Source organism: Plecotus auritus (assembly GCF_963455305.1).
Source record: "Plecotus auritus genome assembly, chromosome: 5".
In the NCBI taxonomy this organism is placed as follows: Eukaryota; Metazoa; Chordata; class Mammalia; order Chiroptera; family Vespertilionidae; genus Plecotus; species Plecotus auritus.
In genome coordinates, this window is record NC_137776.1 from 168,260,806 (window position 1) to 168,285,716 (window position 24,911).

General features: G+C 40.8%; 1 protein-coding gene and 1 pseudogene across 10 annotated transcripts in view; both read right to left on the bottom strand.

Annotated features, from left to right (window-relative positions):
- The window catches only part of PTBP3 (polypyrimidine tract binding protein 3), an 82,485-nt gene that overhangs the window by 24,486 nt on the left and 33,088 nt on the right, over positions 1-24,911 (bottom strand). For 6 of the 9 annotated variants that reach the window (XM_080670021.1, XM_080670023.1, XM_080670022.1 and 3 more), the window contains 3 exons: positions 24,623-24,792; positions 20,418-20,564; positions 4,418-4,582 (listed from right to left, as the gene is read on the bottom strand). In XM_080670021.1, the coding sequence (XP_080526147.1) occupies positions 4,418-4,582; positions 20,418-20,564; positions 24,623-24,792 (482 nt within the window). The remainder of the gene's footprint in view (positions 1-4,417; positions 4,583-20,417; positions 20,565-24,622; positions 24,793-24,911) is intronic. The other 3 variants (XM_080670024.1, XM_080670025.1, XM_080670026.1) reach the window with 1 other exon arrangement.
- On the bottom strand, positions 12,045-13,525 carry LOC308249702 (PDZ domain-containing protein GIPC1-like; annotated as a pseudogene). Its single transcript has one exon. The product of its transcript is annotated as a PDZ domain-containing protein GIPC1-like (transcript).

Here is a 24,911-nt window from a genome sequence, read left to right on the forward strand (position 1 = left end):
ATTTCCCTAATATATTTATTTTGATGTCATAAATATAAATGCATAGACCAGCTGTGGGCAAACTTCGGCCCGCAGGCCGGATCCGGCCCGTTCGGCTGTTCTATCCGGCCCGCGGAGCCGAAAGAGCGGAAGGTTCTCTTGCTCTCCCCTCCGCTCCTTTACTTTGAATTTATATTAGTTCACACAAACACTCCATCCATGCTTTTGTTCCGGCCCTCCGGTCCAGTTTAAGAACCCATTGTGGCCCTCAAGTCAAAAAGTTTGCCCACCCCTGGCATAGACTCAACTCTTGATGTCTCTTGTACGTTGTATTCTTTTGGACTTTAAAATGGGACTAAAGAAATACTGAAGCTAAAATTCTGGTAAAATTAATCTTCAGGGTAATATTTATATAGGTAGAACTTGCCAGAAACTAAAAATGTTCACTAGTACTCACTTTTAAAATGTATATTCATCTTAGAACTTTAAAAAATATCAGGCACACCAAACACAACTTGTTTGTAATAGTTTTTGTAGCCAACAAAATAGTAAGACTTAAGAACCAGAATTTTATATTACTAGTATTAATTTTTTATTTAATTTCATAAAAATTGATTTGCAAGTTATTTATCTTTATTCTGCAATTCAAAAAGATCAGTCCTTTATCCTAGGTGATGCCATACAATCCAATGGCCTTAAATTACCACCCATAAGCTGATGATTATCAAATCTCCAGCCCAGAGTTCTTATGCCAATGTAGGTTTACTTGCCAAATGTCTATTCACCATCTCCTGCTTCAATGTTTAATAGATCTATCAAACTTAACATGTCCAAAACACACTCTTGATTCCTGCCCTACCTTCCACCCCTGCCCCAAATCTTTATTCCCCTCAGTCTTTACTATTTTAGTATAAGTAGCTCTATTTTAACATTTCACAGATAAAATCTGAAAGACATTCTTGATACTCTCTTTCTCTTCAAAACCTACACCTACTCAACCCATCAGCAAATCCTCCAAATATATCCATAATCACTACTTCCAGTGCCCACGTCCTTATCCCAGTCTCCACCCTCTTACATGATTATGACAAGAGCATTCACTTACGCCTACAGCTTAATCTTTTTTTTAAATTTATCTTTACTGTTGAAAGTATTACATGTGTCCCTTTTTTTTTCATTGACCCCTTCCACCCAGCTCCCACCCCATCCCCAGGCCTTCACTGTATTATTGTCTGTAGTCTTATAACAGCAACGAGACTGATTCTGTTAAAACATAAATATGCCCCCAAATCCTCCAATGGTTTTCTATCTTACATGTAAGATAATAAGGGGTTTATTTACATAATCTGGCTCCTAACTGCTTCTCTGACCCTCTTATTTACTACGTCCCTACTTTATTATATTCCACTGACATAACCTTATTTCTGATATTTGAACACATTAAGCACACCTTCATGTTCAAGACTTTGCACTTGCTGCTTTTTCTGACTGGACCATCATTCTACCACATACACACAACTTACACCCTAACATCCTTCAAGCCTCTGCGCAAATGTCATATTGGTAACATCTCTCTTAACGTCCATCATCGGAAATAGCACCATTCCCATCTCAATCCCTTTACCATGAGCTAAAGGAACAACCACAAGCTTCTACAACAGATGTTAGAGAGCAGCTTAGCTAATGCCAACTCTTCAGCAAAGAATATAAAACAATCCTCTAATTAATTATAACAGGTGCAAGCAACTCCACACTTCCATGTATGATCCCATCTCAATATTCATTGCATTTTATGCGATTACTTATGAAATTACATCTTACCCACAAGACAACAAAAGCAAGGATCATTTCCTTACAGTGAAATTTACTAGCATCTGATAATTACAGATAAAATTTCTTGAGCACTTAATATGTAGCAGGCACTGTTCTAAGTGCATTCACTCATATAAACCTCACAATGAAGGTATGAGAGACCATCTTAATTCACCTCCATTACATACTAGTAAATAAGTAAAAGGCACAGATGAGGTAAGTTACTTGCCCAGGATTACAGAGGTAGTAAGTGGTAGAGCCAGGATTCAAACCAGCTCCAAACCCTGTATCCTTAATCCTCAGGCTACACTACACTTTGGTTGGTTAATGAGACAGGATACCAGACGGAGAGGGCTTCGTTAATGTAATTAGAGAAAGGCTCTCTGAGGAGGTGAATAAGGTGAAAACCCAATTATGTAAAATCCAGTTCAGTGACTATCTCAGTGAAGAGTGTTCCAAGCTTAAATAATAGAAAATAGAAATGGACTAAGACAGGAATAAGCTGGAGGGGAGGGGAGAAGATCAATGGACCACAAAAGTCAGAGTGCTAAATAAGCAGAGAAGTGTTAGAAATGGGGTTAAAGAGATGGGGAGAGGTCTGCATGTGGGGGCCTTAAGGACCTCGGTAAAGAGTTTGGTTTGATTTCAACAACAATGGGAAGGAGCACGAAACAAGGGAGTGTTGTAACTGAAGGCTGAGAGTCCGACCCCCAAAGTTACTATTGAGGATTCTCAGAATTACTACTCTTCACCGGAAGGACCCCATGATCTTTTGGGAGAGAAACACGATTTGTTAATGCTGTCATGAAGATGATAAATGGAACAACAGGACCGAACCACATGACCCTGGCTAAACTCACCGTGACAGATGGCAATGTTGAGCCACAGGACCAAGAATATCCTTTGTAACACAGTGTACATTAGCAGTAGCTACAGTGTTACAGTACCAAAAACAAACACACACTGCTGATGGATCACAGCGTGCTCAGTACCATTTTGTGGGATAAACAGAAGAGAAGAAAATCAAGCAGAACAAAAAAAGCAATCACCTGAACAATTCCTGAACCCTTTCAGGGAACAAAAGTGGCTATAGATACCTCTGTTAAAGCCCTCCCTAGGACATGCTTTACAAATGCATATTTAAGAAAATGGTACTCAGAAAACTATCACAGGGATCACAGTGGGCCTAATAAATGGTATGCTTTGATATTTATATGCATGGCACAGGAGCTGCATTAGGAATGTATCCAAGCTCTATCACCAGTTAGCATAGTGACTGTGGAAACCTAGCGTAACTTCTAAAGAAGGCCTCTGTTTCCTTATTTGTAAAATGTGAGAATAGAATAAGAGCATTTCAATTTGTAAATACACATGCACATACATACCTCTATGACTCTTCACTTTTAGTACAAATACAAAGATCAGAAAAGCAGTTAAATAATCCTGGACTGACCTGGTTTTATACTGGCAATATATATTGAGATATAAATATGAAAATAAGCAAATAGTATGTTTTAGTATTTTAATACATGGATTGACAAGTATAATGAAATCAATATGCAGCTAAAAGGGACAAAACTAACTGAAGTTGTTTGGACTAGATGCCAAATATTTATGTATACAGATTACCAAATAACTACATGTTAAATTTTGAAGGTATGTACATATGGAGTATTAAAAATATAACAAGCATGCAAAATACTCTGGACTTCACATTAGGAGGCTTGAGTTCTAATTGGCTCTTCAATTACTCTCTATAATGCATCAATTATCTGAGTTTCAGTTTTACTCACTATAAAATTACACAACAAGGTGACCTCCCAATCCTTAAATTCTATATATGCATGGTAGGCCAAAATATGGTAGAATGTCTTTTATCAAGACAGGTTAGGCATATTACTGGGTAGTCAGTGAAAGCTGCATTGGGCATCAGTCAGCACTAACATGATACTTCCATGTTACATGTAAAGAGTTGTATACCTTCCTTTCAGAGTTTTTAAAAGAAAAATACTCAAATGTAAAGAGTCAATAGGAATAAATTAGTTACTTTCTATACCAATCTTACTTTCTCAGGAATAACTACTACCAGTGCTTTTTATAGATTCTATACTTTATTCATTTTCATGTTTAGGTATTAAAAAAAAAGAATGTCTGCCAAAACCGGTTTGGCTCAGTGGATAGAGCGTCAGCCTGCGGACTGAAAGGTCCCAGGTTCGATTCCGGTCAAGGGCATGTAACTTGGTTGCGGGCACATCCCTAGTAGGAGGTGTGCAAGAGGCAGCTGATCGATGTTTCTCTCTCATCGATGTTTCTGACTATCTATCCCTCTTCCTTCCTCTCTGTAAAAAATCAATAAAATATATATTTAAAAAAAAAATAAAAATAAATAAATAAATAAAAAGAATGTCTTACACATCTTTTAAAATCAAGTATTTAAGTTAGGAAACAGAGGGTATCAAAATTATCTCTAATTGATATTACTTCTTGCATGAAACAGGGTAAATTTTTAAAAAATTAAAAAAAATACATCAAACAAAATCAGCAACCCAAAAAACTAAAGACATAAAATATCTGAAGTTACAGAGGTCACATTTGACTCTGCTTTCTTAAGAAGGTCCCTCCTTACCTGATGAAGAACTTCCAGAGTAACAGGGTAAAAGAGGTTTTCAATAATTATCCGGAGCACAGGGCTCTGCCCAGGTAGCATTGTGCCTTCATTGGTGGGAGCTCCAGGAAGGGCCAGACTTCCTGACTGGACAGCACTGACAGCCTGCAGTGCAGCTTGGGCTCGCTATAAAACAATCCAAAATGAGAACTTTAGTTACATAGAAGCAATACACGAATCCTACAAAATTAGTTAATGTAAAGTAACATTTGAATGACTTTTATTCAAAATATTTAAATGACAATAGGAAAAAAAGACAATGTGAAAATAATATTAATAGTAAAGACCACTTAAAAACCTTTCAAATAGCCTTATCTCTTCCTGAACAATTAAATTCTAAAGCCTTAGGGTGGCATATAATAAATGTAAATATAGAGGAGGAAAGGAGCTGTGGTTCAGTGAGGTAAGGAGGGCATCCCTATAGGAAGGGATCCTGGCACGTAGCATCAGAACCTGAGCAGTATTAGGAGAGCATCACGTGGTAGGGTTGGTTGCCTAGCAAGGGGAACCTGAGCCCAAACAAGGTAAGGAAGGTTTCTCTATGTGGGGGTGGCTCACTGGGGGATATCAGAACCTGAAGAGCATGAAAAGGGTAAGAAAGGCATCCAGAAGAGAGTAAATTGGCCAGGAATGTCAGAGCCCAAGGAGAGCCAGGCAGGGGTCCACATGGGGTGAGTAGCCAATGTGGTAAAGACAGCCTGAGTATGGTGAACAAGAGATTTATGAAGGCCTCAATGGCATAAGAAGGTAACAATGGAGAGACAACCTGGAATGCGATGTTAGAGCCCTAGCAGATATAGGCAGACAACTTTCTAAATATCATGCTCCACTAAAAGAAACCAAGTCAAGTTCCCAATGTGGAGCAAGGAAAGCAAAAATGAATGCATGGCTTTTTGTTTTTATTGTTTGGTGTGTTGTTGTTTTTTTATTCCCGGTCAGGGCACATGCCTGGGTTGTGGGCTTGATCCCCAGTTGGGGTGTGCAGGAGGTAGCCAATCAATGATTTTCACTCATCATTGATGTTTCTATCTCTCTCACCTTTCCTCTCTAAAAATCAATAAAAAAAGAAAAAATATATATACATACACATTATAGAGAGATGCCAAAAGGACACAGAAAATGAAATAATATTGATTATAACAAATAATAGCCCATTACATAAAACAGGAAACCTTTACTCCATACTGATATAAACTGACAGGTTATAAGGAAGAATATATTTACTAGTACATTGCCTTAAAATATCTTTTTCCAAATACTCTCCCTGTCCCCCCCCCCCCCCCCGCCTTTGTAAATACGAACTTTACAGTGGAGAAAGAAGTCAGGTAAACAGCCTAATCAAGTGATCAAAGAGCACATCAGTAATGCAGCAAATTTAAATTATGTCCCACCTTATACGAAGCAATGAGGAAAAAAAGAACATAACTTCTGTGATATTCCTATCAAAGATATATAGTATACACTAAATCTAATCACAAGGAAATATCAGACAAACCCAACTTGAGAGACATCCTAAAAAATAAATTGCCGTTAATTTTCAAGTATCAAGATCATGACAGTCAAAGAAAAACTGAGGAACTGTTTCAGATTAAAGGAGACTAATTTCCTAATTTTAACCATTGTATTCTGGTTGTGTAGAATACCCGTTTATAGGCAAAACATGATAAAAGTGTTAGACAATGAAGACAGACCACATTAGCAATTTATTTCCAAATGCCTCAAGTAATCAAAAGTTCAACACTTTTCTAATTTTGTTATTGTATGAAATTTTAAAATCATTATTTAAAAAACTGAAGTAGGCGAAGAAGGGAAAATTGAAAGAAAAAAGACACAGTTAATGATTATTGAAATTAAATGCAAGTTTTCATCAATCTTTTGTTCCATACTTATTACTGCTTAAGATAAAATGTGTAACCAAATGAAAACCCCCAGCTACTTTCATTTTCACACAGTGTTACTTGAAATTTTAAAGTTCACAGTATGTTGTATGTTGTTTTAAATTAACATTTCTTGCCCTGGCCAGCTGGCTCAGTTGGTTGGAGCAACACCGTATACACCAACAGGTTGTGGATTCAATCCCTGGTTGGGCACATATGGGAGGTAACCGATCGATGTTTCTTCCACATTAAGGTTTCTCTCTCTCTCTCTAAAAAAAAGCAATAAAAAACATATCCTCAGGTAAGAATTAAAAATAAGTAATATTAGCACTTCTGTTTTGTTTTCATGATTTTAATGTTTACTATTTACTATACCATCTCTTTGTGGGGTAAGTAGCTTTCCAACATTTTGCTATCTTACCTAATAATAGACAAACATGTAAATTGACCATACCTCCGCTACGCCCACCAGCCAATCAGGAGGGAATATGCAAATTAGAAGGACAAAGATGGCGGCCGCCCAGCTGCTCCAGGTGCGAAGTGGCCGGGTGGGGCAGGACGCCTGCTACAAGAGGGAGGGCGGGGGGCGAGGGAATCTACAGGAGCGGCACTCCGGCCCTGCAGCGAAGACCAAGACAGCAGACTCTGGCCGGAGTCTGCAGCGAAGACGAAGATGGCAGACTCTGGCTGGATTCTGCAGCAAAGACGAAGAAGGCAGACTCTGGCCAGAGTCTGCAGCAAAGGCAGCAGACTCCGGCCCGAGCAAATGCCTGGGTCCCGGGTGCCGGAGGAAAACCAGTGCTGGAAGCCAAGGGAAGGAAGGCCTATTGCATGAATCTCTTCGTGCAATGGGCCTCTAGTGATAAATAACATTAAAATTTAAAATGAGTACCTTTTTGAAAACTGGCCATCTTTTACTTTCTGTAAGCTTAATAGTTGGACTTCTATTTTGCTTTGCATAACAACATTAAGCAAATATTGCATATGTGATGGTGGTCACATAAGATTTTAATGAAGCTGAAAAATTCCTATTGCTTAGTGACATTTTGAATGTCATAATGTCATAGCACAACATGTTACTCTCGTGTCTGTGGAGATGCTGGTGTAAACAAACATACTGTGCTGTCAGTAGTATAAAACTATAGCACATGCAGTTAAGTACCAGTATATAATACTGGGTAATTATAATAAAAGACTATGTTACTGGTTTATCTATGTATTAGAATTTTTATTATTTTAGAGGGTACTCTACTTATTTAAAAAGTGCCGAAACCGGTTTGGCTCAGTGGATAGAGCGTCAGCCTGCAGACTGAAGGGTCCTGGGTTCGATTCCGGTCGGGGGCATGTACCTTGGTTGCGGGCACATCTCCAGTGGGAGGTGTGCAGGAGGCAGCTGATCGATGTCTCTCTCTCATCGATGTTTCTACCTCTCTATCCCTCTCCCTTCCTCTCTGTAAAAAATCAATAAAATATATTTAAAAAAAAAAGAAGTTTGCTATAAAAACAGTATGCCATATGATGCTGGAAACAGTCTCACATACCTCATGTTTACTGCATCATGTTCTCTTGTGCTTTAACTTTATGTTACTCTATAAATTTAGTGTAGCCTAAGTGTATAGTGTTATAAAGCATACAGTGGCATACAATAATGTCCTAGGACTTCACATTCACTCACCACTCCCTCACTCATCCAGGGCAACTTCCAGTCCTGTGAGCTCCGTTCATGATAAGTGCCCTAAACAGGTGTAGCATTTTTTTAACCTTTTATATAGTACTAGAGGCCCGGTGCACAAAATTCGTGCACGGGGGGGGAGGGTGTCCCTCAGCCCAGCCTGCACCCTCTCCAATCTGGGACCCCTTAGAGGGATGTCCGACTGTCAGACATCCCTCTCACAATAGAGAACTGCTGGCTCCCAACTGCTCGCCGGCTTGCCTTCCTGATTGCCCCTAACCGCTTCTGCCTGCCAGCCTGATCACCCCCTAACTGCTCCCCTGCCAGCCTGATCACCCCCTAACTGCCTTCCCCTGCAGGCCTGGTCACCTCTAACTGCTCTCCCCTGCAGGCCTGGTCACCCCTAACTGCCCTCCCCTGCAGGCCTGGTCACCCTTAACTGCCCTCCCCTGCAGGCCTGGTATCCCCCAACTGCTCTCCCCTGCAGGCCTGGGTCCTCCCCAACTGCCCTTCCCTGCAGACCCATTCACCCCCGACTTCCCTCCTCTGCCGGCCAGGTCACCCCTAACTACCCTCCCCAGAAGGCTTGATCGCCCCCAACTGCCCTCCCTTGCAGGCCTGATTCCTCCCAACTGCCCTCCCCTGCTGGCCATCTTGTGGTGGCCATCTTGTGTCCACATGAGGGCAGCCATCTTGTGTGTTGGAGTGATGGTCATTTTCCATATTACTCTTTTATTAGATAGGATAGAAGCCTGGTGCATGGGTGGGAGCCAGCTGGTTTGCCCTGAAGGGTATCCTGGATCAGAGTGGGGGTTCCCTTGGAGTGTGGGGTGGCCTGGGTGAGGGGCCTGTGGTGGTTTGCAGGCCAACCATGCCCCCCGGCGACCCAAGCAGAGGCCCTGGGATCTGGTATTTATTTATCTTCTACAATTGAAACTTTGTAGCCTGGAGCGGAGCCAAGCCTTCTGCTCACTCCGTGGCGGCAGCCATTTCTGTTGGCATTTATTTATCTTCTACAATTGAAACTTTGTAGCCTGGAGCAGAGCCAAGCCTTCTGCTCCTCCATGGCAGCAGCCATTTCTGTTGGCATTTATTTATCTTCTATAATTGAAACTTTGTAGCCTTCAGCGGAGGCCAGGGCTGCAGAAGCTTGGCTTCCTCCATCGCTGGGGGCAACCCTAGCCTCCTGCTCTTTCCAGCTCCGTGGCTGCCGCCATTTCTGTTGGGATTTATTTATCTTCTATAATTGAAACTTTGTAGCATTGAGTGGAGGCCTGGGCCGGCAAGGGCAGGCGGAAAGCTTGGCTTCCTCCATGGCCAGGGAAACCCAAGCCTCCCTCCTGCTCTCTGTGGCTGAAGCCATCTTGGTTGGGTTTATTTGCATATTCCCTCCTGATTGGCTGGTGGGCGTGGCTGGTGGGCATGGCTTGTGGGTGTAGCGGAGGTATGGTCAATTTGCATATTACTCTTTTATTAGATAGGATACTAGTGGCCTGGTGCATGAAATTCATGCATGGGGAGGCGGGGGTGAAGGAGGTCCCCTCAGCCTAGCCTGCACCCTCTCCAATCTGGGACCCCTCTAACAATCCTGGACTGCTGGCTCCTAATTTGCCTGGCTGCCCTTAACTTCCCCCTCTCCCCTTGCTGGCCTATCGCCCCTAACTGCCCCCACCACCGGCCTGGTCACCCCTTACTGCCCCCCCCCCCGCCGGCCTGGTTGCCCCACGCAGCCTGCTGTTCAGTCATTTGTTCGTCCCTCACTAACCCCCCTGCTGGCCTGGTTGTAGGAAGCCATCTTGTGAGGGTGTGACAGTCAATTTGCATATTACCTCTTTATTATATAGGATTTTATTTATTTACTTAGTTTTTGTTTGTGTGTGTTAATCCTCACCTGAGGATATTTCCCCCATTGATTCCTAGAGAGAGTGGAAGGGGAGATAAAGAGAGACATTGATGTGAGAAAGACACATCAACTAGTTGCCCTCTACATGTGCCCCAACTGGGGCTGGGATCAAACCTGTAACCCAGATACATGCCCCTGACCAGGAATCAAACCTGTGACCCTTTGGTCCACTGGCCAACACTCTAACCACTAAGCAAAACCAGCTAGGGCTTTTATATAGTATTTTTAATGTACCTTTTTTATTTTTAGATATGTTTACTAGTACATGCACAAATACTTACCACTGTATTATAATTACTTATAGTATTCAGTACATTAATATGCTAAACAGGCTTGTAACTTAGGAATGACTGGCTTTACCATATAGTATATGTGTGTAATAGGCTATACCATCCAGGTTTGTGTAAGTGCACCCTATAATATTAGCACAATGACAAAATCACCTAATGAGCATTTCTCACAACATATCCCTGCCATTAAGTGGCACATAACTGTATAAGCCTTTTATTTATACCTTTTAATAGCATTTTTATGCCATATACAAATTTTTATGTATCAGTTAAAACAACTGTCAAACATTCAATTTCCAAAGCATCATCATCTTTGAGAATAATATATAAATTATTATTTGAATATTTTATGACATTGGTTTTCAAAACTATGCTCTTGGAAAACCAATTACATGTGGACACTGAGTACCACAATCCCATTTCAACATGGCGGTTTATGCCATCTATTTACACTGGGCTCTGCAGTAAGATTTTATTGGAAAACAGGGTTCTACTTCTTTCAACTTTGAAAACTGATTCAGACCTCCACCATTTTGAGCCCATCCTACATAATAAAGAGGTAATATGCAAATTGACCATCACTCCAACACACAAGATGGCCAGCAGGGAAGGGCCGTTGTGGGCAATCAGGCCAGCAAGGGAGGGCAGTTGGGAGGGACCAGGCCTGCAAGGGAGGGCAATTGGGGCGATCAGGCCTGCAGGGGAGGGCAGTTGGGGAGACCCAGGCCTGCAGGAGAGGGCAGTTGGGGGGGGGGCAGGCCTGCAAGGGAGGGCAGTTAGGGGCAATCAGGCCGGCAGGGGAGCAGTTAGGTGTCGATCAGTGTAACAGGGGAGTAGTTAGGGGGTGATCAGGCTGGCAGGCAGAAGCAGTTAGGGACAATCAGGCAGGCGAGCAGTTGGGAGCCAGCATTCCTGGTTTGTGAGAGGGATCCGAGACTGGAGAGAGCACAAGCTGGGCTGAGGGAAACACACACACCCCCGTGCACGAATTTCGTGCACTGGGCCTCTAGTAATTAAAGGGGGTGGTGGTGGTGTCGGTCTTTCAAAAAAGACCCAGAACTGACACAGGGCTAGAATTAGCAGACAAGGGATTAAAGCAGTTACTGTAACTGTATCACACACACACACACATACAAAAGTAGAGACATGGAAGATAAAATACAGTGCTGTCCAACAGACTTTCTTATGATGATGAAAATGTTCACTATCTACCCCAGGGGTCCTCAAACTACGGCCTGTGGGCCACATGCGGCCCACCGAGGACATTTATCCGGCCCGCCGGGTGCCACTGCCTGTCCTGCTTAGCAGTCAACTCATCCCGGGCCTGCAGTGCGCATAGGAATTTGTTCAAAGTTGTTTTTTTTTAAAACTATAGTCCAGCCCTCCAACGGTCTGAGGGACAGTGAACTGGCCCCCTGTTTAAAAAGTTTGAGGACCCCTGATCTACACAGTCCAATATGATAGCCACTAGCCACAAATGGTTAGTGAGCACTTGAAATGTGCCTAGTGCAACTGAAGAACTGATTTTTTTTTTACAGGTCCAACAGCAGAGTCTTTATGTTCGATAGCAAATTCAGATACGAAAGCCCACCACCATCATTCCTCATGCCGTTTGTCCAGGGCTGGGCTGAGGGAGACACGGGAGTGGGGTGGTGAGGGGGGAGTTCACAGCAGACATGTTTCAAATGCAAAGGTATGGAGCTCCTCTGGATGAATGGCGGAAGGGGGATTATTGCATTTGCTGAGGGGGGACGCTCCCCCTTTTGAATTCCCTTTCAGGAAACCAGGGACGTCAGGACCGCCAAACAGAACCCAAGGCCACAGGGAGACAGAGAGACCAGTTTGGCCGCTGATGTGGAAAGTGTTGCAGGCGGGGTCTGGCTGCCCAATCTGGGTGGTCCCTCCCAGAGCCTGATTTGGCTGAGGTAGGTGGGGAACAGGGTGGGAGTAGGGGGGTAGCTGGGGACCCCAGCCAGGCTGGGATTTAGGGAGGAGTGGTACCGATTGGAGTGGGGCAGAGGCTCAGCCCCACCTCCACGCCACATCCTGGGACTGCTGGGCCAGGGCCAGGCTGAGCTGGATGGCGGAGCCTGGGCAGTGGTGTCCTCACCCCAGGGGCTCCCACCAGGCCCGGCTCAGGTCATCGCAAGGTCCAGTGGGAGGCCTAGTATCGGCTGACCTTGGCGTCCCCAATGGCACCCCAGACGTCAAAGACGAATTCATCAGGAAAGGCAAAGTCACCAAGCCGCTCATCCAGGGCCTCGGCCAGCTCATCTGGATTCCTCTTGTCCTTCCCAAGCTCTATCATGGTGGCCGCCAACTCTGTGTCCCTGATGCCCATGTAACTCTCCAGCAGGTCATCTACTTTCTCAATTGCCTTCTCCTCAAAGGCCAAGGGCAGATCCCCTACAGTGGCAGGGCCCTGGGACCAGAGCATCCCTCTGCCAGTGCCCAGCTGGGGGACCAGAGCCAGGACGGCCACCCCCTGAACACATGTCAAAAGCTTTGCGGGGCTCCGTGAGCTTCAGTGTGAAGGTGCGTCCTTGGGGCAGCTCCTTGAGCAGCCGGGCCACCTCATAGTGCCGACAGCCCAGCAGATTCTGCCCGATGATGGCCTCGATCATGTCGCCCACACTAATGAGCTGGATGTGGTCAATGACGCTGCCCTCCTTGATGCGCTTGATGAAGGCGTAGCTGGCCCCGTTGTCCGTGATAGTGAGCTCTAGCGCCTCCTCCGACTTGAACACCTCCACCTCCTTACGCCGCCCCTTGGGCAAAGATGAAGTCCTCCAGCCCAATCTGGCCCCCCAGGAGCTTGTCCATATCCACTTTGTGGGTGTTGAGGGTACAGAACATCACCTCGGCAGCTGGCAGCCAGAAGGCCTCCGCAATCTTGCCATACAGCTCATTGACGTTGGTACAGCCCTCGATGCGACCAGTGGGACTGCTGTGGGCGAGCTGGGTGTGGAACATAAGGCGGAGCCGCAGGGCCAGGAGAGGGGGAGGCAAGCCCATTTGGGGCCCCCCCTACCCCACCTCCACCCAGGGGCCCGGCTCCTCCACACCCAGCCCACCACGGCCTGGCTCAGCTTCTTCATTTCCCACCAGAGGTGGCGCCTTTTTCCGCCGCCCCAGTCCCAGTGGCATGAGCAGTGGGAAGAGGGAGCACACTCAGGAGATCTAGACTAGTGCAGTTGCCTCCTCCGGGTTTTCCAGTTTCTACCCTTGCCCCCCACAGTATCTTGTCAACACAGTAGCCAGAGTGATCCAGCTGTGTAGCTGTAAGCAAGTCACTTCACTTGAAGGGGCCTCAGTTTCATCTGTGCCGCCGCCTCCCTGCACGCGCCCTGCTCTGACCTCCACCCTGATTTTTTTTTTTTTTTTGAAATTTGTCTAGGAAGATATCATCACAGATCACAGTGAGGTTCTAAGTGGAATAATGGTTCCTTTTCTTCTTAGAGTAAGGTGATTAAATCTTATCAAAATTAAGCCTGCATAAACAAAAGTAAACTTAACCTCACTGACTTTACTTGATATTATCACAGTGGAGAAATATAAAAAACCATGGTATAAATTGTCCTAATCATTCTGGAGTTTTCAATATACCCTGTATTATTGAGCACTGAGTGCAAAGGTCTCTGAGTAGTAGGCATGCAAGAAATGCTTTTGACAACAAATATCTGAGAAAATAACATCTGAAAAAAACACCACCACACAAACATTTAAGTAAAAAAACAAAACTGAGGCATACTCTTTACTGACAACTAATGAAAAGTCGGGGGAGAAATGGGAAATGTCTTCTTAATATGAAGAGATTCTGTGAATCTGATGATAAAAAATTATGACACAGAATTCCTATTATAAGAGATCCTATTTAAATGTTCTGCAACAAACCCTCTAGAATGGTTACACTAACTATAAATAAAGGAAATAGCAGCAGTATGAAACCAACAAATTTTTATTGAGGCATGGGAGAGAAATGTAGTTCATGTAAAATTTAAACATGCCTAGATTCTATGAAGGCATTTCTAAAATTGAGATGGAAATGAGTATACATAAAAATGCAGAGATTTAAAAAAAAAAAAAAAAAGCAGAGGTTTTAAATGTTCAGTTTGATGACTTTTTAGAGAAAAATCTTCCCATGGTCATCTCTTTGTGGATTTATAAACTTCCACACACAAGGTAAAGAAAAACTGTCTATACAATAATTGACTGCTATTACACAACCATTTCTCAAATGCATACCTTAAAATATGATAAAATTTTTAGCTATAATTTTAATTTAAATCAAGGGACAAAAATACTTGATATTCACCTGACCCTTTGGCAAGTATGTCCATAAGCTGGAAAAGAAGTTATATGCATGTTTTGGTATATCTTGATTCAGAGAACAAAAGAGAATGAAACAGTTAATTTATCAGCCTCCCAGAACTGTCAAAATAAAAATTATCTAATACATTTTATATATGCAAACAAGTACCTTGAATTTTAAATTCAGCTTTGGTGAGAACTTTGAATAAAAGAAAAATTATTGTATTTGATGAAACATAAATGCATAAAAACTGCACAAAAGTAGCAAAATAGAAAGGGTATTGGGAAGAAATCAAGGCTATCAAAGAATAAACTAAGTCATTTGAGCTGGCTTTGGTTGCCAAGCAACTGGGATTTCTCACTGTTTCCCTTTAGAATAATCCATCTTTAAGAGTCTTATTAAATTGTTTATTTCTTCTTCAAGACATACTAATATATTTAGGAATCACACTAATGAGAAAACTTACATAAAGGAAAATTAAAAGATCTACTCAAAACCAGGAAACAAAATATAATTTCCTCTTTAAAGGATCAGTGAGCAATAGAAATATGTTAATTATCTTTAAATTAATCTATAAAATAATTTCAATTCCAATTGTGTCTTTGGGGGTATAAGTTACCAAAATAATTCTAATATATTTGGAGAAATAAAATATATTAAGTTAAGGAGAAACCAAGATGGTGGCATAGGTAAACACCTAAACTGCTGCCTCACACAACAATATCAAAACTACAACTAAAAGACCAAACGGACACCATCCAGAACCACAGGAAAGCTGGCTGAGTGGAAATTCTACAACTAGAAGAAAAGAGGAAAGCACATTGAAACTCAGAGGAGCTGCAAAAGGCTGAGGTACGGAGGCTCGCACGTGGAGAGGACGGGCGGCTGTGTGCACGGGCGGCTGAGTGCTCAGCTGGCTTTCTAAAGAGGGAGGGAGAGGAAACTCCCAACTGCACTGAACTCCAGTCTCGGGCGAGACGCGGGGAAACCAGACTCATTCGGGAGGAATCTGGACTGTCAGGAAAAAGAAAGCACACTGAGACTCGGGAGCTGCGGAAGGCAGAGGTCTGGAGGCGCGCACGCACAGAGGACTGACTGCTGAATGCATGGGCAGCTCAGTGCGCAGCTGGCTTTCTAAAGCAGGAGGGAGACAGAAGCTCCCAACTGCGTTGAACTCCAGTTCAGGGCAAGTTTCTGGGAACCCCGACTCATTTGGGGAGAAACTGGACTGTCTGGCAGTGGGCGAAACTTGAGGGCGGCTTTCTCTCAGAGGTGCTTGCAGTGATTACCGAGGGACACTGAGACCCAGGGGCCTCATAGGGCAGGGCTGAGAGGAAACCAAGGCTGTCTGCTCCGCCCTGAAACTCTGCCCCATCCAAGCTGAGCACAGAGGCTTTTGCAATTTTGCAAGTCTTGTCTCATAAGAGTGTCTCCAGCACAGAAGCTCTCCCAGCATAGACACAGCTGATCCTCACAGCCAACTGGCCTGGAGGTCAATTCCTCCCAGTGATACCAACAGCAATCAAGACTTAACTACAACCAGGCTGAGCACACAGTCCACAAAGGGGTGCACCAAGAGTGTCCACCTCAGGTAACTGGGGAGGCTGAGCCACTGTGCCCTAGAGGACACCTACCACAAAAAGCTACTCTACCAACTCAGGGAAGCAGTGAAAATGTGGAGACAAAGAAACAGATCACAAATGAAAGAAATGGAGGAAAACAAACGACTGGATATAGAGTTCAAAACCACGGTTATAAGGTTTTTCCAAGAATTTCCTAGAAAAATGCCAAAACCGGTTTGGCTCAGTGGATAGAGCGTCAGCCTGCGGACTGAAAGGTCCCAGGTTCGATTCCGGTCAAGGGCATGCAACTTGGTTGCGGGCACATCCCCAGTAGGAGGTGTGCAAGAGGCAGCTGATTGATGTTTCTCTCTCATCGATGTTTCTGACTATCTATTCCTCTTCCTTCCTCTCTGTAAAAAATCAATAAAATATATATTTAAGAAAAAAAAAAAAGAATTTCCTAGAAAAGGCCGATAAATTTAGCAAGACCCTCAAAGATATGAAAAAGGACCAACTAGAAATTAAACATACACTGACTGAAATAAAAAATATTATACAGAGACCCAACAACAGACTAGAGGAACACAAGAATCAAGTTAAAGAATTGAAATACAAAGAAGCAAAAAACACTGAACCGGAAAAGCGAAAAGCAAAAAGAATCCAAAAATTTGAAGATAGCGTAAGGAGTCTCTGGGACAACCTCAAGCGTACCAACATCCGAATTATGGGGGTGCCAGAAGAAGAGAGCGAGCAAGATACTGAAAACCTATTTGAAGAAATAATGACCGAAAACTTCCCCCACCTGGTGAAAGAAATAGACTTACAAGTCCAGGAAGCGCACAGAACCCCAAACAAAAGGAATCCAAAGAGGACCACACCAAGACACATCATAATTAACATGCCAAGAGCAAAAGACAAAGAGAGAATACTAAAAGCAGCAAGAGAAAAACAGTTAATTACCTACAAAGGAGCACCCATACGATTGTCAGCTGATTTCTCAACAGAAACTATGCAGGCCAGACGGGAGTGGCAAGAAATATTCAAAGTGATGAATAGCAAGAACCTACAACCAAGACTACTCTACCCAGCAAAGCTATCATTCAGAATAGAAGGTCAGATAAAGAGCTTCACAGATAAGAAAAAGCTAAAGGAGTTCATCACCACCAAACCAGTATTATATGAAATGCTGAAAGGTATTCTTTAAGAAGAGGAAGAAGAAGAAAAAGGTAAAGATAAAAATTATGAACAACTAATACATGTCTATCAACAAGTGAATCTAAAAATCAAGTGAATTAAAAATCTGATGAACAGAATAAACTGGTGAATATAATAGAATCAGGGGCATAGAAAGGGAGTGGACTGACAATTCTTGGGGAGAAGGGTGTGGGAGGTGTGGGAAGAGACTGGACAAAAAGCGTACACCTATGGATGAGGACAGCGGGGGGAAGGTAAGGGCAGAGGGTGGGGTGGGAACCGGGTGGAGGGGAGCTATGGGGGGAAAAAAGAGGAACAATTGTAATAATCTGAACAATAAAGATTTATTAAATTTTAAAAAATAAAAAATATATATATATTAAGTTAAATAACAAAGGTGAAACTGGTCACTGGCAGTGAAATAAAGATTAAAACCTAACCCTTATTCCCCACTCCAAAAATATTTAGTAAAATAAAGATTTACATATTAAAATACAAAGAACTAAAATGTAAAAGTAGGAAATTTTTTAAAACTTTGCTTAGCTATGTCTTTATGAGTATGGTATCAAAATCAGAAACTTTAATACAATCTTAAGAAATAGGACTGCTGTATGAAAATATTTAAAAAACTATATTGCTAAAGCAGACAAAACTTATAAGAGACAGAGTAAAACGGCAGTTGCCAGTGTCTAAGGGGAGAGGGAAATGGGAGTTAGTGTTTAATGTGCAGAGTTTCTGTTTGGGAAGATGAACATCTTCTGGGGATGGATGTTGGTGATAGGTTGCAAGATGTGAATGTACTTAATATCCACTGAACTGCATACTTTAAAATGATTAAAATGGTAAATTTTATATTATATACATTTTACCGCAATTTTTAAAATGGGAGTTTTGGAAACCCACATTAACAGAAATTGCTATAAATACTTTATGAGTAACCAAATAAAAATCAGTAAACAATAAGATATAATTTCTCATCTATCATATTAACAAAGACAAGAAAATTGCTCACACATTATCAGTCACATCCAAAGTGGGGACATAATCTTTACAGAAAGCAGTAATACAACATATATCAAAATATAAAATATGCATATGCTCAGTCCCAGCAATTTCGTTGCCAGAAATGAAAACTAATAAGATAATGTTGCAGGTGTGCTAAGATATATATTGTAAGAATGTTACTATAGTATTATTTGTAAAAGCATAAAATTGGAAACAATCTCAATGTCTGTAATAAAGAAACTGGATAGCCCAGTCAGTATGGCTCAATGGTTGAGCGTAGACCCAGGAAGCAATTCCTGGTCAGGACACTCTCTGGGTTGACGGCTCGATCCCCAGTAGGGGGCATGCAGAAAGCAGCCGATCAATCAATGTTTCTCTCCCTCCCTTTCCCTTCCCTTCCTCTCTTTGTAAAAATCAACAAAAACATACTTGGGGGGAAAAAAGAAGCAGGATAAATTATATTTGTCCTATAGAAGGAAATATTATGCAGTCATTTAAAAATTATAAAGCAATTCTATAATTGTTCCCATGAAACAATGTCTGACATATTATAATAGAAAATAATAGCTTTCAAAACATTAGAGTCCCATTTTTGTGAAATTACATACAGAGACAATAACATACCTGAATAAAGATGGGGCACACACAAAAATGTTAAATGCTAGTTATCTCTGAGTGACTAAATTGATTTTTTTAAAACTTTTCTATGTTCTTTTAATGTCTTACTATGACCATGTATCTTATTTATAATTTATAAGGCAATTTTTCATTTTAAAAAGTCTACACTATTTAAAAATATGTAATATTTAATTTACTATTAAACTTATATAGTTTATTATATGACACTAGAGGCCCAGTGCACACAATTCATGCACGGGTGGGGCCCCTAGGCCTGGCCGGCGATCAGGGCCCAAAGGCCCCGGCTGGGTCAGGAGAGGAGGCGACGGTCGCCAGGCCGGGCGCAAAAGGAACAGATGTCGGCACCCCGCTACCGTGTGGTTTCCTGCCTCGCCCCCCTCCTCCTTCCCTTGCCACCATGCCGCCACTGCAGCAGGTGGACAGCGGGCCAATCAGGGCCTGCTGGCCTGGGGGAGGAACGGGGCATGGGAGGTTGGCTGCCGGCCCCAAAGAGGGAGCCGGCCCTCGGCCCCTCTGGGAAAGGGGCCGTGTCTGCAGCCACGTACCCCTGGTTCCCTATCCCAGCCCAGGGCCTGGCCAGGGGAGGGACTGTGGGAGGTTGGCCAGTTGGGGGAGGTTGGCTGTGGGAGTGCACTGACCATCAGGGGGCAGCTCCTGCATTGAGCATCTGCCCCTGGTGGTCATTGCACATCATAGCGACCATTCGTTTGGTCATAACGGTCGCTTAGGCTTTTATATATATAGATTAGTATCTCCTAGAACAAATTAAGGATTGTATACAGGAAATGTCAGTTTTTAATAATGTGGAAAACTAGAATTTAAATTCAACAGTTTACATTATAAATAACTTTCAACACAGAATCAAGAGCTGGAGGAGTTCTTTTTGCCTAGAGCAAGAGCATAGGGGCCAAACATTATGCACTTAACATAATAAAAAATCTTGAAATTACTTAAAAATCAACCTGGAGAGACACAAAAGATTCAACATGAACTACAACAAAAACTGGAAAATAGCTAAGAAATGTTGATATTCTACAATGCACATTCATCTTGAAGTCATAAATCATTTACTAAACGTATCTATACAGATTCTTATTAACATCTTAAATTCAGTTATGTAACATCACAATAGAAACATCACTCAACTTCTCAATGCCTATGTTATATATTCTGTAAAAGAAAGCACTTCTAAAATTCCATTAGATATGAGATTTTAAGAGATACATAACAATTTAATTTTTTCCTTTTTTCTCATGAAAACAGTTTCATGAGAAAACTAAATATCTGCCATTTTTAACACCATTACTTTAAACTTCAAAAACATGGCTTCACTTTCTTATGTTTAACCTTTTGGGTTAGAAATTTACATACATCATCTTTACTAATAAATCATGCTAAGATGGATAAAAAAACACGTTTTTGTTTTTCCTCTGAAACAGAAAATTAATCTTAAGCTATTATACCATATGTGCTTATAGCTATTTTTAAAAATGCCTTTAATACTTACAGCTTGATTAGGTAGATTGTCAGTCTTAAGTTCTCTGTGATTGGAATACTGAATAAAGATAGGCTGGCTTCGAAGGTGAGGAGTAACAGGAGTGTAATAATTCACCATAGTAATAGCAGCTTCCTCAGAAGCCATTTCTAAGAAAGCCTGCAATAAACACAAGAAGATAAAGTGAAAGCTTGTGGCTTTTGAAAGATAGCTAAGAACTATTTTGTCATTCTAGCTTACTCTAAACTCATGCATTGTCAACCTAAATAAAATTATATACATAGACAATAATACATCTGAATAAAGAAGGGGCACACACCAAAATGTTTTAGCAAAATGTCCGTTAGTTATCTCTGGGTAACTAAATTGTTCTACACACAGACTAGGTATCCTGTGGTTACCAATCCATCTCTGCCCCTCACACATACGCAGCCCCACCTTGTATCAACCCAAGCCACTCACCACAAGGCAAGGACCAGGCCAAAAAACAAAAGTAAATAAATAACTCATATATATATCTGTGCATATATATAGTAATTGTATATTTGTTCTCATGAAAGGGGATGGAAAGATTATTTTGCTTCAATGTGATGAAGAGAATGAAAAGACTTTTGATTCAATGTGTATTGCTGATATTAATTGGGAACATATTTGAAAAGCTAAGTTCAGTAAAGGATTTGGGATTGAGAAATTGCCAGTTGATTAGATGATTTATGTAGTTTTTTGTTTTTCTCTTATTTTTGTTTCTCCTAAATCTAGAAGTAATTAAAAAGGTAAAAGTAAATGTGTGGCCCGGTGAGTGTGGCTCAGTGGTTGAGCATTGGCCTCTGTACCAGGAGGTCATGGTTTGATTCCTGGTCAGGGCACATGCCCAGGTTGGCTCATTCCCCAGTAGAGGGCATGCAGGAGGCAGGTGATCAATGATTCACTCTCATCGTTGATGTTTCTACCTTTCTCTCCCTCTCTCTTCCTTTCTGAAATCAATAATACACACACACACACACACACACACAGACACATATTTTTAAATGTGTGCATCACCACTATGAATGGATGCTTTCAGGAGTTGAGATTTAATAGTTCTTTCCTAAAACATTCTCAGAGATGGGGCATGACAATCTGTTCTTCTTTACCCTTTTATTAAACAGTTTATGAGTACAATTAAATAGAGCATTCAGGTGCATAGGCTCAACTGTTCAAATTAGGGAAATAGAAGGACTTCCCATAATAAGTCAAGTCATTCAAGCAAAATTTTTTTTATCTGTAATCATTGTACTAATAAATATTTGCAGAGTAACATAGGATGAGTTAAGATGGAAGACACACCTTAGTATTTATATCTTATTCTATATATGGCTTCTTCTGGTTATCAGGACCCCTGTAACTTGTATGACAGAAATAGGATACTTACAAAGCTTTAAGGTGGCAGGTTTTGCCACCTACCTTAATGGTTCATTAGGAAGATAAAATATAGACATATACTAACCACTCTGAACCCTCAGAACCACCTTACAAACATCTTAAACTTAAAATGCATTTTAAATCAACGCAAATTTCTAGTTAGACAACTCAATTCATTTTTTACTACAATAAAGCATTTAATTAGCAATTCAAATTATGTACAAAACAGTTATAATTTATTTATAAAATACGTATTTAACAACAAAATTTATTGAACACAGGAAATGGCAAGTATCTATAGATTTAACTTTGTTACTTACTTGGCAAGTGTTTCCATTTGGCAAATATTCCAGGCTATTAACTTAATAAATGTTAAATATAATGCTTAACTGAATTAATCAAATGTCACAACTGAATTAATTAAATGAACTAAAAACATTCTATTAAATAGTAATGCTAGCCACACAACAGTGTATAAAATACCATTAATTAACTGATCCACAATAAACAAATAAAATTCCTCCATCTTCAAGAAATAAAATAGACTTTGAGTCAGTTATACCGTCTAAAAGGTATAAAAATCCACAATATGCCCTAACCGGTTTGGCTCAGTGGACAGAGCGTCGGCCTGCGGACTGAAGGGTCCCAGGTTCAATTCCGGTCAAGGGCATGTACCTTGGTTGCGGGCACATCCCCAGTGGGGGGTGTGCAAGGAGGCAGCTGATCGATGTCTCTCTCTCATCGATGTTTCTAACTCTCTATCCCTCCCCCTTCCTCTCTGTAAAAAATCAATAAAATATATTTTTTAAAAAAATCCACAATACACTTTAAATCCACTATCCAGTTGTATCAGTAATATACTTTTTCTAGTATTTCTTAAAAAAAGGATAAAAATTATCAAGGTAAAAATAGCTATGGCAGTATCTCCTATCTTGTTTGTAATCATCTTTTCCACAAAAATAGAATTGTACAATTGTAGTATTTCAATAATATTCAATATATGGGAGAAGGTCTTTTTCTACCAACTCTTTACTACATATTAAGAATTAACACAATGTTTAACATCAGTCACACAAAGGAAAAACTAAACAACGTATCTGGAATAGTACATGATTCTTGTCATAAGAAGTTTTTCCTAAAAGCATATAATACCTAAGAATTCATACTTAAAAATAAATTTTCCACATGGTTGTCCAGTAAAGGTTTTATTTGTTTTTCTAAAGTATCCAGTCAAAAGGATCAATTTTCATAATATGGTTGGAAAGAAAATCAAGTTACTACCCACAGAAAGACTGGTGCAAATAATCCCCATTATGCCCTCAACACTCTACTTCCAAGTACCATGGGAAAGATTACGCCTAAAAGTAGGTCTAGTGACTCACATCTGAATCTTCTGCTGAAGTATACCACTGACAAGATATTTTTCAAATAGTACTTATAAACAAAAGACAAGCAATCAACATTAAGTCAATTAGCACTACTAACCCCAGAACCAACAGCAGCGACAGAGGAAAGTATGATGTTGCCTGCTGCCTCTCGCAGCCATTTGACATAATATATAGGATATACTACTGAAATATGATAATATACATGATTCATGGCTGTTAGACATCTCACAACCATTAGATATGACCATGTTGGCTCCTTTCAAACCGTGCAAACCTAGTATTCTCAACAAAGGCAACTGTGTTAAAATAAAGATCTAAGTACATGTACTATCTCCAAGAGATCTAAGGATGTAGACACAACAAGGACTAACACCTTATTTAACTTCTACAGATCTTAATAATCTCGTCTGAATTAAACAGGCATGTTAGTTTATAGCTTACTAAAGGTATGGGCATAATTCAGACATAATCATCCAGCCTCTAGCAAGTCTACTGCTAATCAAGTAACTTATTTATAAATACATTTAAAATGTGCTTCTTAGCCCTAACTGGTTTGGCTCAGTCGATAGTCAGCCTGCGGACTCAAGGGTCCCAGGTTCCATTCTGGTCAAGGGCATGTACCTTGGTTGCAGGCACATCCCCAGTAGGGGGCGTGCAGGAGGCAGCAGATCGATGTTTCTAACTATCTCTCTCCCTTCCTCTGTAAAAAAAATCAATAAAATATATTTAAAAATAAAATAAAAATAAATAAAATGTGCTTCTTAAACTTATTCATGAGAAGTGTAAGAATCATAGGGACATATTCCAATGTACTACACAATGTCTAGGGCCTAGCTCAATTTGTCGTCCTCTTCTTTGCAACAATGCTCAATGTAAAAGAGAACTAGGAGAGAACTAAAAAATTCATCCCAGTGCCATCTGAGATGGAATAAGAAAGCATGCGATTATTCAATCAGTATGACATGTATTATATTTTTGTCATGATCACCACAAAAAGCATATTCATCTTAAGAAAAACCTATTAACTTCTGAAATTATCAAAGAAGCTACTTATTAATTCTATAACTAAAATAGTATCAATATTTCTATACAGATTTTGGAAAACTTATATGTCCTGTAATTTGCCAAATGAGGTATAATTTATATCTTCTCTCTTTTTCTGTTGGGGTCTTTTGGTAATCAGAATATTTTCATAAGCCATTTTGTAATTAAAAATATAATTATTTTATTAAGGGAAAAAAACAGTCAATGTTAACATTTTTGTTTGTTGTTTCTTGTCACACACAAAAAATTATAATTTAAAAACTACTTTATGTAAATAGGATGAAATTTAGAAAATGCAATTTAGAAAAGTTCAAAAAATAAAAATCATTTTTAACACTAATACCCAGAGATATAACGATGGGTCAATCTTTAAATATTACATACCTGGCTTTTTCCTTTCAACATCAAAAGATTAGTTACTTTGCCAAATGGTAGACCTAATGATATGACCTCTGCTTCGGTGACATCACTTGGAATTTTGCGAAGATGGAGAACACGGGAAGGCGAACAGGGAGGTCTATCTCCTTTAAATTTCTTGTTGTCATTCCCATTAGCTAAAAAAATAAGATTTTTAAAAAATTACTGAAACTAATGTGGGTTGACATACTATATTAATCATATGTATTGTGACAATACTGATCCTCCAAGAGTTTCAGGTTTTGAAATTTTGGGA